This window comes from Ailuropoda melanoleuca, chromosome 17 (genome assembly GCF_002007445.2).
Source record: "Ailuropoda melanoleuca isolate Jingjing chromosome 17, ASM200744v2, whole genome shotgun sequence".
Taxonomy (NCBI): domain Eukaryota; kingdom Metazoa; phylum Chordata; class Mammalia; order Carnivora; family Ursidae; genus Ailuropoda; species Ailuropoda melanoleuca.
Genome location: NC_048234.1, coordinates 19044357 through 19061654, shown reverse-complemented (window position 1 = coordinate 19061654; position 17298 = coordinate 19044357). Strand labels below are relative to the sequence as shown.

The window sequence follows — 17298 nt, the reverse complement described above, 5'->3', positions numbered from 1 at the left end:
TGTCTCTATCTCCATCAAATAAAAAAATAAAATCTTTAAAAAAAATAAAAAATAAAAAAGTGGAAAAATGCAAACAACAAAAAGAGCAGACAATGAGAAGCAAGTCTTTTAATCTAGACCTCCCTCTTCCCCCTCTCTACATACACTCCATCCCCATTCACACCGTCCTCCTATTCAGAGGTAATCGCTGGGTCAATACTTAAAAAGAAACAGTTGTTAAGGGGATCTCTGGGGTCCAGAAGTTAAACAACCAACTACAGAGACTCTAAAATCCGTTCCAACTCTAAAATTATGTCCAAGTCTTTCGCAGCGTATACTCTACTGAGGGTGCAAAAAAGAGATAGCCTTGTCTTGTCTAACACTGTGGTTGATAAAGGGACAGATGAATACAAATTGAAATCAGAAACATGAAGGAAAGGGGACAGGGCTCAGACTCTTTCACGTAGGTGGTTTATTTACGTATCGAATAAAAGCCCCCTCTGGGCTGTAAACTCCACGAGGGCAGGAACTCCATCGCGAGCTTTCTCTGCAGACCCTGGCACACAACAGGGGCTCAGTGGGCCAAGGACCCCACAACCCAGCCCCGGGGGGGATGGGGGGGAACTGGCAAGCCGGGAAAGTCACGTGACTCGAGTTCCCCGGCAAAACCGCCCCTCTACCCCCGAGTTGCAGCGCCAGGCCCGGCCCACAGGCCTCACCAATCCACGAAGGAAGTCAAATTTGGCTAGGCCGGGCGAGAGGCGTGTTCCACGGGTCCAGTCAGCCCGCAGCTGCGTCTCGCCGCGTTCAGCCCACTTTCCTGTAAATCTCAGGCGGTTGCCCCGCCCCCCCGGCCCAAACAATATGCTCCAGATTGCAAGTGGGAGGTGCAGAGGGGGCCAGAAGGGGACAAAAGCGCATGCGTATTGACGCAGCGCGGCGGTCGCTCGCGAAGATTGGGGCGGAGCTTCAGAAAGCCGAGCGAGGGGGAGGGGAGAGGCCTCCAGTGCGCGTGCGCGCGGCGCCCTCCCCGGCCCAACCCACGCGGCGCGGCGTGGTGACGCCCGTGCGGCCCGAGGAAGGGGTGGGGCCGGGCCGGGGCGGGCCTCCACGCTCCTCCCGCCCCCTCTCCATCCCGACTCTCCCTCCCCCTACCTCCCCCACACTGGGCCCCGTCAGGCGGAGGGTTCCTTCGTCGCTTAGCTTCGCGTCGGCCCGGCCCGGCCCGGCCAGCGGGCAGATGCCCCGAGCTGCCGCTGCCGACGCCGCCGACTCGGCCGGTGGAGGTGTGGAAGGCGGGCGTCCGGCCCCGGGCCGCTGAGTGTGACGGACGGGGCCGGGGGCCGCCGGGCGCCGCGGCGTCGGCGGCTCCGCGCGGACCATGTATTTCCTGAGCGGCTGGCCCAAGAGGCTGCTGTGCCCTCTGGGGAGCCCGGCCGAGGCGCCTTTCCACGTTCAGTCCGACCCCCAGAGGACTTTCTTCGCCGTGCTGGCCCCGGTCCGCCTCAGCATCTGGTACAGCCGAGTAAGTAGAGCCGCCCGCCGCCTCTCGCCGCTCCCTCCCCGGCGCCCTGGCACGGTCCCGCCCTCAACTTCCACCCATAGTCCCGCTCCCCTGCCCCTTGGCGCCGGACCCGCGGGTCCTCGCCGGCCGCGTCCCGGTTCGGCCGGGGCTCGGGGGCAGATGCGGCGGCGGCTGCCGAAAATCCGTGCGCCTCCCCGCGTCGGAGCGGCGGCCGCGCACCTCGCACACCCCGCGCGCCCCCTCGGCCGAGCCCAGACTTGCCCTCCACTCCCTTCCCCCAATCCCGGAGGAGCAAATTTGTTTAAACTTTCCACAAATAGAAATCTGGGCGCTGTGAGTTCCCAGCCCTCCCCTGCTGAAGGCTGTGGTTCTGGAGTTGGGGAAAGCCTATTGGGCTTCACCCAGTGCCAGACTTCCTAGGCCTGCGAGAACTTAGTTCTAGCAGCTGCAGCCAGGATTTTTTAATTTTTACGAAAGGTCTGCTTGTCCTGCTCCTCGCTTCACCCCCAAACATCTCCTGCCCACTTTTGGGCTAGTCCCTTTCTCCGCAGCTTTTGGTCTCTTCGTTAGGGAATTGTAGGGGGCTTCGGAGGAGCGGAAGTTGAACTCACATCTGTCCCCGCTGCTCCCAGGTATTTAACACCTGGAAATAGCAAGATTTGCGAAAAGCCTGTAACTGAGTTCTGTGTTTGCTTTCTGCGAGTCTTGGTTTTTCATTCTTGTATCTAATTACGAAGTACTTAAGAGAAAAAAAAAACACTTCAAAAATAATTGGTGGATGAGATACTCCCCATTTTCCGCGAACGCTTCTCTAGGTCAGTCTATGAAAGCGATAGAATAAAAAAAATGTTCTTGGTTTTTTTTTTTTTTCCTCCGCAAAGAAGGCAGTACTAATCGACGTCAGAGCGAAGTTTTTCTCTTTTTATAGCTAACTTGTCCGCGTGGAAATAGGTCGTGACCTTGGCTCTATTACATCTATGTGGCACACTGACTTTACTGGCTTGAGTTAAATTAGTGAAAACCCTCAACTGTCTTTACTGACCATTTGAATACTTACGTAAAGTCCTTGACTATTCTCACACACAGCCCTGGTAAAAGTGATGGTGGGGTTTAGATATTTCTGTTATCTTTTTTTATGTGACTGTCATAGTTAGGCTGTAAATCAGACTATTTGCCGTTGTTTGGGTCGCTTTAATTTTTAAATATATATCAAAACAAAAGAGGTTGTTATATAACCAGCAGTGTGACTGTTCTGTCTGGTGCTTGATTTCATTTTTGAATATATATATTGTATATCATTTGGTTTTTAAATGAGATACTATTTCGTTTACATTGTGTAGCCAGTAGAATTTTTGATTGCTTGGGCGTATATAACTATTATCTTTAAAAGTACATGCAGAAAAAAATAATTAGAACTTGAATTTAAATTGTCTTCTGAATTGAGTATGAATTTCACTCTAATGTAACAACCTAAAATTTATCTCTAAAAAGGTAGACCTAATTTAAGTTTAGGCAGAACTAACTTAATATGAGGGGTGAATAGACCAGAAGCCTGTAGGTTACTTTATTGCTCTATAAAAGAAACAAAAATGTACCTCAACTTCCTTCTGTATATTGTGAGTATTAAAAATCTGTTTTTGCTTTTGCAGTTGGATGCTATGTAAATAAGGCAGTCATGGAATTTAAAACAACTCCTACTCCTTCCTTTAAACTTACATCCTACACGTAGATACCTACTTTCTACGAAGTCTTGGGGTCACTACCATTAAGACCCAATGTGCAAAGTTAGGTCTAGGGAATCTGGGGGTTCACAAGTATAAGGTGAAATGAAATGCAGGAATACCTTAGGGCAGGTTGCATGTTACTGTAGGCTTTATGAATGGTTAACCTTGATCTCTGGCATCAGCTTCATCACTTTAAAAATCAAGTATTGGATCAGATGATTTTAAGGTCTGTGATTATACAGTTGGGATGATGGGAAACAGGTGCCACACTCCAGCTTTGAGTCTCTTTTGCCTGGAATATGCCTTTTTTTCGCTCTCTGAAAGGCGTGTGTGTGTGTGTGTGTGTGTTAATTTCTAAACTTACTGAAACTATGTAAGTTAAAATCAATTTCAGTTAGCAAACTTCTTTTAAAAGTGAAAACACCTCTAGCTAAATTGAAAAGCTGTCAGTTACTACTGCACAGTTTTGAGTGAATTGGTTTAAAATGTTCACATGAGAACACAAAAGCCTTGCTTTTGGAGAGATATTGTACATACAAGTAATTTTATAGAATAAAGTGAACATTGAAGATCTAAAGAAGGGTTTTATGGAGTCGAGGTCTTAAAAGCTGTTTGAGGGCATTTGGAGACAAGGAGAGACATGCACAAAGAGGTGAGGATATAATATGAAATGCTTACTTGAAATTTTGTTGGGTCTCTCTTAGTAACCATCCAGGTGTCCCTATATACGGTTATGAACAAAAGACTTCTACAGATACTCACTTTGTTTATTTTTAGTGTGAAGGTGTAACTTTTTTTTAGTGTAACATCTTGATGTAAATTTGTTTTCTCTACTTTTTGATTCTACTTAGAAGTTCTACAACTCAGGAATTTACAGCAGGGATCAATCATCCATATATTTTGGAACCCAAAAAAAGGTGCTCAAAAAATGGTTTTAGCACATGTATGTTAGATTGGGGTGATAGAGATATGTCTTAATTGATGGAGCAATTGACAGTGTATTTCTGCTAAGGGTATTGTAAAAGGACTAGTTTCAGCTTTGTGATTGAAGTTGCGGCTTAAGTCCTGTTATGGTTTATGACTGACCCATTTATGAGTGTTGTGGGAGATTGTGTTTTGTATTGTACTAGAGAGCCTAGAATTATTTCTCTAATATACTGTTGAACTATGAATATTAAAGTCCACATATGTGAACCACAAAATGTTACCTTAGAATGCTGTAATTCTAAATTAGTCTTATCTCAATTTTCAGGTCATTATTTCATATATATAAATTACCCTTAGTAGTATTTTTGAACACCTTCTGTGAAAGACAGGGTAGATAGGTAATATATGAAAGGAATGAAGGGGCATGTTACACGTAACAAAACACTCTATCCAAAGATCTTAGTGTATTAATATGATAAATGAAAATTTTGTGAGTTACCACTGTGAAGGTTGCTAATAAAAAGCTGAAATAGGCACATAATTACTGAGCTTATGAAATGAATTATGTGTCTTTGAGTAACCCTGACTAGAAACTTATGTTCTCATTGGTGTATGCTAATAATAGAGAACAAGGAGATAAATGTTCAAAGAGGCCACGTTGTAGAATTAGGTATATGGTTAACTGTGAATCCTCAGGAAGGTCATTCAATTTGTTACCTACATTTTCCCACTCTCCCCTTTGTTACCTTCTCAACTCTGTTCTATTGCTGACTGCCTCCAGAGAGCCTTCTGTGTAAACTCACTGCTTAGAAGTCCTTTAGGGTTCACCGTTGGTTGAAGAATGAAGTTCAGACTCCTTACTTTGTTATCAGAGACACTCCCCTCTTGGGATGATCACTTGCCCCATCTCTGCCTATCAGAATATTATCCATCCTTTAGTTTCTGTTGAAATCCTGCTTTCTCTGTGAGTTATTATTTATCATAACCAGAAAGGTTCATTTTTTTGATGAACTAATGTTTGTATTGTAAGCTTTGCACATATGATTTTTTTTTTTAAAGATTTTATTTATTTGAGAGAGAGACAGCCAGCGAGAGAGGGAACACAAGCAGGGGGAGTGGGAGGGGAAGCAGCAAGCTCCCAGCGGAGGAGCCTGATGCAGGGCTCAGTCCCAGAACGCTGGGATCACACCCTGAGCCGAAGGCAGACACTTAATGACTGAGCCACCCAGGTGCCCCTGCACATATGATTTAATTCTCCAATTAGATTGTAAGTTTCTGGAGGGCAGAGATGATCTTCTTTTGTACTATCCATAATGCTTTGTACAAACGCATATGTTTAATAAGTATTTTAAAAAATAATGAATTTAGGGTATCCTATGCATAGCACAGAACGTTTTAAAGGTTTAATAAATGGAAGGTTTTTAAATGTTGACATGTAATAAAAACAAACATGGTAGTACTAAATTACGAGTTAAATTCAGAAAAAGTTAATTTAGGGAGGGTAATTTAAGTAAAAGTGAATTAAGTACTTTTTTTTTTTTTAATTACACACAGTCCAGTTATATTAGAAAAGAGTAGTACGTGTTATTCACAGTAGCCAAGATAGGGAAACGACCTAAGTGTCTGTTAGTGGACGAATGTATAAGATGTGGTATATATACACAGTGGAATATTCTTCAGCCACGAGAAAGGATAGCTTTCCATTTGCAGCAACATGGATGGACCTTGAGGGCATTATGCTAAGTCAAATAATACTGTATGATGGCACTTGTGGAATATAAAAAAGGCAAATGCTTAGAAATACAGACTAGAATGGTGGTTACCAGAGGCTAGGAGGCGTGGCCAATAGTTGTTTAAAGGGCACAGACTTCAGCTGTAAAGTGAGTAAGTTCTGGGGATATACTTAAAAGTTGCCAGGATAGTAGATCTTCAATGTCCTCACTATGGAAAAGAAAGGATAAACGTGATGCAGGTGTTAGCCAACACTGTAGTGGCAATCATTTTGCAAGATATGAGTGCATCAGACAACATGTTGTACATCTTAGACGTATGCAGTGTTGTATGCCACTTATAAATCTGTAGAGCTAAGGGGAAAAAGTGGTACATGGTAAAGAGTCCTCTACCAAAACTTAAACTGTTGTACAGTTTTATAACCACCAGTTGAACTCCTGGTTCCCAGTCTGTGTTTATATTGAAGTGATCTGTGGAAAGGGTGGTCCCACCCAAAAAAAAAAGCAGTATAAACATTTAAATAAAGACATTTCACCCATCTTCTTCAGGTGCTTGTGAATCATTGATGTGGCCCATAGTACAGGTAAACATTCATTCTGAGTTTACTGTGGACTAGGTGCTTTACATCATGGGAAGCAATGGTTCTTGAATTTCAGTCCTTCACATGCCTCATTCATGATTTTTGCCCTATTCTTTGATAGTACTTCTCCAGTCTAACTTTTAAACTTGAAATTCTTTTTCAAAATAATTTTTGTCTTTGCAATAAATGGAAAGCTAGCACCACTTGGATGAATACAGGGTTACTGTGTGAGGAAGTAAAATGAAAACAATGTTACGAAAATCCAGGTTCCTGCCAAAGGCTCTTTCCTTTTTCTTAAAAGGAGCAGTTAGCAGGTACGTGAGAAGCGTTCAGAGGTAAACTAGCACCTCTGACAGATTTCCTCTTTACCGAAATCAAAAAGATTGAAGAAGAATTGGAGAAATTATTTTCTCACTGTATGATTAAATAGGGTAGTGACTGTCACCTGAAATGGTGGTATAGGAAATACTGTGTTAAGGCATTGTATTTACTGCTAAATATGCAATTTATCAAATCAGAATAAATTCACAATTTAAAAGCATTTAAAAATAATCCAGAATTCAAACTTGCCACAAAGTGAGAGAATTAATTAAAAATACTTTATTGACTATCAAGCATCAGTTGTTTGGGATCAGGGTATGTTACCTTTCTTTTAAATTCATTATAATTGCTTTGAGTTGCTATCCCAAACCTGTCTCACCCAGTGATTTGCCTTATGTCCGTAATAAATCATACGTAAATTTACATACNAAAGTGAGAGAATTAATTAAAAATACTTTATTGACTATCAAGCATCAGTTGTTTGGGATCAGGGTATGTTACCTTTCTTTTAAATTCATTATAATTGCTTTGAGTTGCTATCCCAAACCTGTCTCACCCAGTGATTTGCCTTATGTCCATAATAAATCATACATAAATTTACATATGAGATTTTGAATATTACTGTGGATATACAGTAGAATTTGCTGTGGTTTAATTTTTTAACAGCTTTATTGAGGTGTATAAAATAAACATATTGTAAATGTACACTGATTTTTAATGAATTTATAGAGTTGCACAACCATCATCACAGTCTAGTTTTAGGACATTTATAGTAACCCAGAAAGTATCATGCTCATTTGCATTTAACTTCTCGCACTCCAGCCCCAGGAAACCATTGGCCTTTTTTTGTCCCTTTAGATTTGGCTTTTCTAGAAATGTCTTAGAAAGGTAATCCTATAATGTGTGGTCTCTTGTGTCTGGCGTTTATTTAGCATACTGTTTTTGTGGTACTCCTTTTCATAACTGAGTATTATGCCATTGTGTGGCTGTACCACATCTTAAAAATCCATTTACCAGTAGATGATATTTGGTTGTTTCTGTTATGGGGTCATTATGGGTAATGCTGTTATAAACAACTGTATGTATGTCTTTGCAAAGATGTATAGTATTACTTCTTGTGGGGAGATACTGAGGAATGGAACTATTGGGTCATCTAGTAAGTTGATGTTTAGCTTTTAGGAAACTGCCAAACTATTGCAAAGTAGTGGTAGCATTTACAGTCCTACCAGCAAAGTATGAAAGGTTCTGTTTCTCCACATCCTTCTCAACACTTGTGTTTTAAGTCTTTTTTATTACAGTCAATTTAGTGGGTTTGTACTGTTTTCTCATTGTGACTTTAATTTGTACTTTTCTAATAACTGAGAATGTTTACCATCTTTCCATGAGCTCATTAGTCATTTGTATGCCTTATTTGATGACATGTCTATTCAGATCCTCGCCCCCCCCCTTTTTTAATTGGAGTGTTTTTGCGTTAGTGAGTCGTAAGCGTTCTGGATTTTCAGGTTCTTGGTGTCTTTTGGAGAGTAAAAGCTTAATTTTAATGAAGTCTAGCCTTTTTTTTTCCTTCTTTTATGAATCATGCTTTTTGTGTGCTGAAAAAGCTTTTGGCCAATGCAAGGTCATAACATCTTATGTTTTCTTTTATAAGTTTTATAATCTAAGCTTTTATACATAGGTCTGTCATCCATTTTGAGTTGACTTTTTTGTTTGTAAAGATCTAAGTTCAGTGTTTTTTGTTTTTGTTGTAGTTTTTTAAACCTGTAGATCCAGCTGTCTTAGCACAATTTCAGAAAGACTCTTCACTATTCAATTGCATTGTTACCTTTTTCAAACATCAATTGACTGTAACAATAAAGGATTATTTTTGAATTTCCTATTATGTTTTATTCAGCAACATGTCTGTTATGCAAGCATCACACTGTAGCTTTGTAACAAGTTTAGAAAAAGTCCTATTTTGTTTCCAAAATTATTTTGCCCATTCTAGATCGTTTGCATTTCTGTATAAATTTTAGGATTACCTTGTCAATTTCTACCAAAAACAAAACAAAAAAACCCCCAAAACAAAAATCAGGATTTTGAGGGGATTGCACTAGATCAGTAGAGAGAATTGGTATCTTAATGGTATAGAATATACCAGTCTATGAACATGCTATGCAGTGTTTTTTCATTTATTTAGATTTAAATTTTTTTTTTCCTTAGCGTTATTTTGTAGCTTTCAGTGCACAGGTCTTCACTTTTGTTAAATTTATTCCCAGGTAATTTTATTTATCTTTTGTGATGCTCTCGTGATGTAATCGTTAATTTCATTTTCAGATTGTTTTATGTATATAGATGCAAAATTGATTTTTGTATATTGCTGTTTTGGAGCCTTGTCAAAACTTAATTCTCATAGGGTTTTTTTTGTTGTTTTTTTAAAGATTTATTTAAGAGAGAGCACAAGCGTGCATGTGCAAGTGGGGGAAAGGGCAGAGGGAGAGGGAAAGAGAATCTCAAGCCGACTCTGTGCTGAGCACAAAGCCCTACATGGGGCTGATCTCACAACCCTGAGATCATGGCCTGAGCCAAAACCCAACAGTTGGATGCTCAACCGACTGAGCCACCTGGGTGCCCCTCAGTTTTTGGGGTTTTTTTGTTAGAACTAATAAGTTCAGCAGAATTGCAAAGCACAAAATCAACATGGCAGAAATCAGTTGCATTTCTGTACAATAACAATGAACATCCAAAAATGAAGTTCAGAAAACAATTTACAATAGCATCAAAAAGAATTAAATACTTAGGATTAAACTTAACTAAGGAGGTGAAAGACTTGTGTGCTGAAAACTATAAAACAGTTGCTGAAAGAAATTAGAGATGTAAATAAATGGAAAGAAATACTATATTCACAGATTATTAAGATGCCAGGACTACCCAAAGCAATTTACAGATTACTGTGATCCGGGGCTTTCTTTTTGGTAGAAATATAAAAATCCATCCTACAATTAATGTGGAATATCAGGCATTTCCTCTCATCAGTTTTGGTAACATTTTAGCAATTTTGTAGATCTTTTCAGAGAGCCAACTTTTGGTTTTACTGATCTTTTACTGATCTATTTTGTGTTTTCTGTTTTTTTCTGCATTGATTTTTAAATTATTTTCTTTGGGTTTGGTGTTGTATGTTCAGTGGGTTTGGACAAATGTATAATGACCTGTATCTGTCATTGTAATATCATGTAGAATATTTTCCTTGCCCTTGCAATCCCTTGTGCTCTGCCTATTCATCTCCCCCCCCACCAAACATTTGATATACACTAATTTTATTTTCACTTCAGTTAAAATTTAATCATTTCTTTGAATCATTACATGTGTTATTTACAAGCATGTGGTTTAATTTCCAAATATTTGAGGATTTCCCAAATTTTTTGTTATTGATTCCTAACTTAATTCCATTGTGGCTTGGGACTATGCATTGATTGATTTTATTCCTTTAAGGTTATTAAAACCTGTTTTATGGATTAGCATATGCTTTGTGTTGGAAATGTTTGATGTGCACTTATAAGGAATATTCTGCTATTGGCAGAGTGTTCTCTAAATGGTAGGTTAAATTGGTTGACATGGTTGTTCAAGTCTTCTATATCCTTATCAATGTTCAGTCTAGCTCTGTCAGTTAATGAATGGATAAACAAAATATGTACACACAATGGAATATTACTCATCCTTAAAAATGAAGCAAATGTTGGTACATACTAGAACATAAAAGAATCCTGAAAACATGCCAAACGAAATAAATTTATCACTAAAGGACAAATATTGTGTTTCCACAACAGTGAAATTCATAGAGACAGAAAATAGAACAGTGACTGCCAGGTAACAGGACAAGGGAGAATTAGAGTATTATTGTTTACTGGATATGGAGTTTCAATTTGGGAAGATGAAAAACATTCTGGGAATGGATGGTGATGGCTTTACAACAATGTGAACGTACTTAAATCCATAGCACTATACATTTNTGGTGATGGCTTTACAACAATGTGAACGTACTTAAATCCATAGCATTATACATTTAAAGATTATTAAAAAGGTAAATTTGTTATGCATATTTTACCACTTCAAAAAAATGAAAAGTAGAGGCGCCTGGTTGGCTCAGTTGGTTAAGTGTGTGCCTTCGTCTCATGATCCCTGGGTCCTGGGATCAAGTCCCGCATCGGGCTCCCTGCTCGGTGGAGAGCCTGTTTTTGTTTATCCANTAAAGATTATTAAAAAGGTAAATTTGTTATGCATATTTTACCACTTCAAAAAAATGAAAAGTAGAGGCGCCTCGTTGGCTCGGGTTGGTTAAGTGTGTGCCTTCGTCTCACGATCCCTGGGTCCTGGGATCAAGTCCCGCATGGGGCTCCCTGCTCGGTGGAGAGCCTGTTTTTGTTTATCCATTCATTCATTGATGGACACTTTGGTTGCTTCTATTTTTTAGCTGTTGTGAGTAATGCTGCTGGAACATTTGTGTTCGAGCGCCTGCATTTGGTTCTTTGGTGTATATATCCCAAAGTGGAATATGTGGATTATATGGTAATTCTATGTTTAGTCTTTTGAGAAATTGCCATACTGTTTTTCACAGTGGCTGCACCATTTTACAGTTGCACCACTGGCAATGCACAAGGGTTCCAATTTCTCCACATTCTCACCAATACTGTATGTATTCTTTTCTGGGTTTTTTGTTGTTGTTGTTCTTTTCTGTGGTTTTTTTTTTTTCTTGTTCTTTTCATTTTTCACCATTGAATGTAATATTGACTGTAGATTTTCCCTACATGGCTTTTGTTATGTTTAGGTGGTTTCCTTCTGTTGGTAGTTTGTTGAATGTTTTGATCATGAAAAGGTGTTGAGTTTTGGCAAATGCTTTTTCTGAATCCATTGAAATGGTCGTGTGTTTTTTTCTTCATTCTGTTAATGTGGTGTATTGCACTGATTTTCATGTGTTGAATCATCCTTGCGTTCTAGGAATAAATCACACAGGTCATAGTTTATAATTCTTATGCGATTGAATTTGGTTTGCTAGTGTTTTGTTGAGGAATTTTGCATCTGTATTCTTTAGGGATATTGACCTGTACGTAGTTTTCTTTTCTTGTAGTGTCTTTTTCTTTAGTATCAGGGTAATAAGAATAAGTTAGAATAAGTTAGTAAATGTTCCGGCCTCAATTTTTAGAAGAGTTTGAGAGAAGAATTGGTGATAATTTTCCTTTAAATGTTGGTAGAATCCACTAACCGAATGGTCATGGGCTTTTCTTCATTGCGAGGTTTTTGATTACTGATTCAGGATTCTTACTAGTTACAAGTTTATTCAGGTTTCTATTTTTTTTTTTATGATCGAGTCTTGGTTGGTTGTTTTTAAGAATTTATCCATTTCACCTAAGATTATGTAATTTGTTAGCATATAGTTCATAGTAGTGTCTTCTTGCTCATTTCTGAGTTTAGTTTTTTGAGTCTTTTTTTTTCCTTAATCTAGCTAAGGTTTCATAATTTTGTTGATCTTTTTGAAGAACCAACTCCTGGTTTCTTTGATTTTCTCTCTCTTTTTTAAAAAAGATTTTATTTATTCATTTGAGAGAGAACACGAGAGAGCGAGGGAGCGCGAGCACGCTCAAGTATGAAAGGGAAGCAGCGGCAGAGGGAGAAGCAGATTCCCCGCTGAGCAGGGAGCCTGACTTGGGGCTCGATCCCAGAGCCCCAGGATCCTGACCTGAGCTGAAGGCAGACACTTAACTGACTGAGCTACCCACGCACCCCGATTTTCTCTATTTTTTTAAATTCATTTTATTTGTCTCTTCTTTAATCTTTATTATTTCCTTATTCTAGCTTTGGGTTAAATTGTTCTTTTTGTGTTCTCATAAGATGTAAGGTAAGATTGATTTGAGACTTTTTTTCTTTTTTAATATAACCATTTACGATAGTACATTTTCCATTTTGCACTGCTTTTGTTGCATCCCATACATTTTGGTTATGTTGTGTTTTCATTTATCACAAGGTATTTTCTGATTTCCCTTGTGATTTTTTTTTCCTTTCCCATTGGTTTAAGAATTTGGTTGCTTAATTTCCACATGATTTGTGAGTTTCCAGGTTTATTTTTGCTGTTGATCTTTAGTTTCATTCTATTGTGATCAGAAAAACTACTTTTGATTGTTTCAGTCTTTATAAGTTTATTAAGACTTGTGGCCTAATTTATGGTCTGCCTTGGAGAATATTCCATGTGCACTTGGCAAAAATGTATATTTTTCTGTTGTTGCATGGAGTGATACGTATGTCTTTTTGGTCTAGTTAGTTTATAATGCTGTTTTGGTTCTCTGTTACCTTATTTTCTGTCTGATTGTTCTATTTCCCATCACCTTCTTTGAGGTATTACTGTGTAGTATGTTACTTCTGTGTATGTTGTAAGCATACGTAAATACAGTGTATTATATCATTGTCCCTGAACAACACAAGGATTAGGGACGCTGATCCCCTGCACAGTCACAAATCCATGTATAACTTTTGATTCTCCCCAAACTTAACTACTAATAGGTTACTGTTGACTGAAAACCTTACTAATAACAGTTGGTTAATGCATATTTTGTAGGTTGTATGTATTATATATTGTATTCTTACAATAAGATAAGCTAGAAAAAAGAATATGTTATTAAGAACATTATAAGGAACAAAACATGCATTACTGTATTGTTGAGAAAAGTCTTTCATAGTTCAAACCTCTTTTATTCAAGGTTCAACTGTATTTTTAAAAACTATTGTTTTATAAACTCTGATATTTTTTAGAGAATTTAAAAGGAGAAAAGATTAAAGTGTGTATTTTTATTTATGTGTATATTTAGCATTTCTTTCGCTCTGTGTTTCTTCCTTTGGATTTGAGTTACCGTCTGTGTTAGTGTTCCCCCAACCCCTACCTGGTTCAGTGATTTGCTAGGAATGCTCCTAGTACTGAGCAAATAGTCCTACTCATGTCTACAATTTGTTACAATAAAAGGATACAAAGCAAATTTGCCAAAGGTAAGTCTCGTTGGGGATAATCTCTTGGAACCAGGTGCAAGCTTTCAATAGTCCTTTTTCAGTACAGTCATATAAGATGTGCTTATTTCTTCCAGTATCAGATTTTTGTGACAGCATATGTGTAGTGTTGACGACCTGGGAAGCTCATTATAGACTTATTCCCCGAGGCTTTCTAGTAGCCCATACCCTGAAGGAAAACAGGTGTTTCAGCATAAACCATGTGTTTTGTAGAGTTTAGACGCATTTAGCGTTTTCTATCAGTTAAGCAGTGGTGAGAGCCCTCCCCAAATCCAAGTTCCCAGATGCCAGCCTAGGATCAACCTTACATGCAGACTTTTTTTAGTATAGCAATCTCAGGCTTATTAATTTTTTCTGCATGCCATTTGATATCATTTCTTGTTTTCTGAGAGATCTCTTAGTATTTTTGTAAGGCACGTTTGCTAGCAACAAATTTTCAATCTGTTTATCTGGAAATACCTTTCCTTTGAAGTTTTGAAGAATAATTCTGTTGGATATAGAATTCATGGCTGACAGGTTGGTGGGTTTGTTTCAGCTTTTAAATATTTTGTTTCATTGCTTTCTGGCCTCCATTGTTTCTGGTAAGAAGTCAGCTGTTAATCATATTTTTGTCCTTTGTGATCAGTCATTTTATTTTTGTTCTTCCAACATTTTCTTGTTGGCTTTCAGTAGTTTGTGTGTGGTGTATGTACATAGGAACGTATGTAGGAATTTATCCCACTTAGGTTTTGTCAAGCATTGTGACTCTGGGGCTTAATGTCTTTTATCAAACTTGGGGCATTCACAGCTAGTATTTCTTCAAAAAAAATTTTTTTTAATGCTTTGTAACATTTCCTGGAACTTCCCATTATACCTGTGTTGCTTCACTTGTCCCACAGCCTCTGTTGCTCCCTTCACTTCAGACTGTTTTCTGTTTTTTAGATTGGATAATTTTATTGAACTATTTTCGTGTTTGTTTTTTAATTTTTGTCCTCTAGGATCTGCTGAGTGTATATAATGAAGTTTTCATTTTAGTTATTACACTTTTAAATTCTAGAATTTCTAGAATTGGTTCTTTTTTATTGCTCTTTATTGAGATTCTCCAGTTGTTGAGGTATCTTCATATTTTCCTTTATTTCTTTAATATAGTTACCGTGACTGTTGTGAATTTTTGTCTTCTATTCAAGGCCCACTCAGAGATAGTTTCTTTTTCCATCAGTCTGGGTCACACTTCTCTGGTTTCTTTGTAGGTTTTCTAGTTTTTTGCTTATAATTGGGTATTTCAGATAATTTATGTTCCTGAGGGTCATTGTTGCTGATTTTGTGTTTTAGTGTCGTTTTTTAGTAACTCATCTGATTTAATTTGTAAAATTTATCTCCCCTGCAGTGTACAGCCACTGACTGACTTCTCTGCTTTATTTTTTCTAATTTTTATCATGGCTTCCTAGGGGTTGCCTCTATGTTTGGAAAAACATCTTGAGCTAGTAAAGCATCTCTTCTCTGTTGATTAATCTGTATGTGTTGGGAAGTGCTTGCAAAGTTCAGGAGTGTGTGTGTGTGTGTGTGTGTGTGTTGGTTCCAGCTTTTACTTCCTTGACTTTCTTGGGAACAGCCTTCTGGTGTGCCAGTGATGATGGGGGGGGCAGGGGTTGGCCTTTCTTTGCTATTCTCTGTGCATTTACCCAGCCTCTCTGTTAGATAGGGATGAGTTAGAGCTTGGGTCCTTTAGGGTTTTCCTCTTCATAAGTAAGAAAAACTGTCTAAAAGTGCACTGAGGATATGTGGTGGGCTTTTCTGTTCCCTCTCTGGCTTTCTCATTTCCAGAGTCTCCCTGTGAACATTTCTGGATGGTTGAAGGATGTGCTGCTTGCCCAAACCAGGTCTGCAAACTCTGGCCAGCAGCATTGTCAGCTTTCCAAGGAATTTGCTATTTTTACTGACAGTGCTGAAGAGTGCATTGCCCTCTGCTTCATGCCAAGGCAGCCCACCTCGGGCAGCAAAACTGCTGCTTTTTCACGGACAGCCCCATCCTGGTGGCACTACTACGTACCAGTAAAGCTTTGGGGAGAGAATAGGAACAGTCCTGGAAAGAAGATCATCTATTCCCATCGTTGTTATCTGAAGTTCAACAGTTTTTCATGAATAAACGTTTCTTGATTTTTTTATTTGCCTTTCCCAAATATTTGAAGTGGTTGTTTTGACAGTTGTATGGCTATTTTTTGGGGATGAGATTTACCAGCATCTTACACTATGCCATTGTTGGAAGTCCTTGTGTTTTAACTTCTGCTAGGCAATTTTGTTTTCTTGACTTAATGGGGTAAAATTGATCAAATTGGTTGTGTCAATTTTCAGTTATATATTTAGAAAAAATAATTTCTTAGTTTTTTTCTGCAGGCAGATGTAATTGTGTTGTCTTCTTGCCATTTGGGAAACTGAGCTGTTTCGTTCCCTTTTGTGTGTTTGTGTATGTGTGCGTGCATGCACACATGTGTGCGCACACACACAGGGAAGGTGGTAAAGAGAGAGTATATTCAAATCTGGTTATTTACAGCACAGTATTCAGTAGCTTTTAGGTCTCCTTTATCTGCTATTGCCGTGATTGTCAGTACTTCATTTAAGATCCAGATCCACTACCATCATCTCTGCTGCCATCATCAGTGTTTTTGAAGCACAAAGATGATAAAATTTTTGCTTTTTCTTGTTCAGTCTCAGTCACATGAAATGTAAAATCCATTTGACCTTGAACTAAAAGAGAACAAATTAGCAAGTATTAAGTATATATTGTATGTCAGTCTTTAAGGGTTTTTTTTTTCCTTTGTCTCTCTGATTTATTTCACTTAGCATAATGCCCTCATTAACGTATAGTTACCATGCTGTACATTATATCCCCATAACTTATTTATTTCATAACTGGAAATTTGTATATTTTTTTAATAATAATATTTTTTTATTATGTTAGTCACCATACAGTACATCCCTGGTTTTTGATGTAAAGTGCCATGATTCATTAGTTGCTATAACACCCAGTGCACCATGCAATACGTGCTCATTACTACCCATCACCAGCCTATCCCATTCCCCCCCCGAAGCCCTCAGTTTGTTTCTCAGAGTCCACAGTCTCTCATGATTCATTCCCNTTTCTTTATCCCTTTCTTCCCCTACCGATCATCCTAGTTCTTATGTTCCATAGATGAGAGAAATCATATGATAATTGTCTTTCTCTGCTTGACTTATTTCACTTAGCATTATCTCCTCCAGTGCCGTCCTTGTTGCAGCAAATGTTGAGAAATCGTTCTTTCTGATAGCTGAGTAGTATTNTCGTATGATAATTGTCTTTCTCTGCTTGACTTATTTCACTTAGCATTATCTCCTCCAGTGCCGTCCTTGTTGGAGCAAATGTTGAGAAATCGTTCTTTCTGATAGCTGAGTAGTATCGTATTGTATATATGGACCACATCTTCTTAATCCAGTCATCTGTTGAAGGGCATCTCGGCTCCTTCCACAAT

At 38.7% G+C, this 17298-nt stretch overlaps 1 protein-coding gene across 4 annotated transcripts in view; it reads left to right on the top strand.

The window, feature by feature from the left end:
• The window catches only part of RIC1 (RIC1 homolog, RAB6A GEF complex partner 1), a 187599-nt gene that overhangs the window by 28733 nt on the left and 141568 nt on the right, over positions 1-17298 (top strand). For 3 of the 4 annotated variants that reach the window (XM_034646998.1, XM_034646999.1, XM_034646997.1), the window contains exon 1: positions 1150-1504. The exons of the other annotated variant lie outside the window; for it this stretch is intronic. In XM_034646998.1, the coding sequence (XP_034502889.1) occupies positions 1361-1504 (144 nt within the window). In that variant the 5' untranslated portion in view covers positions 1150-1360. Of the gene's footprint in view, positions 1-1149; positions 1505-17298 lie in introns of those variants that run through there. 4 annotated transcript variants of the gene reach the window in all.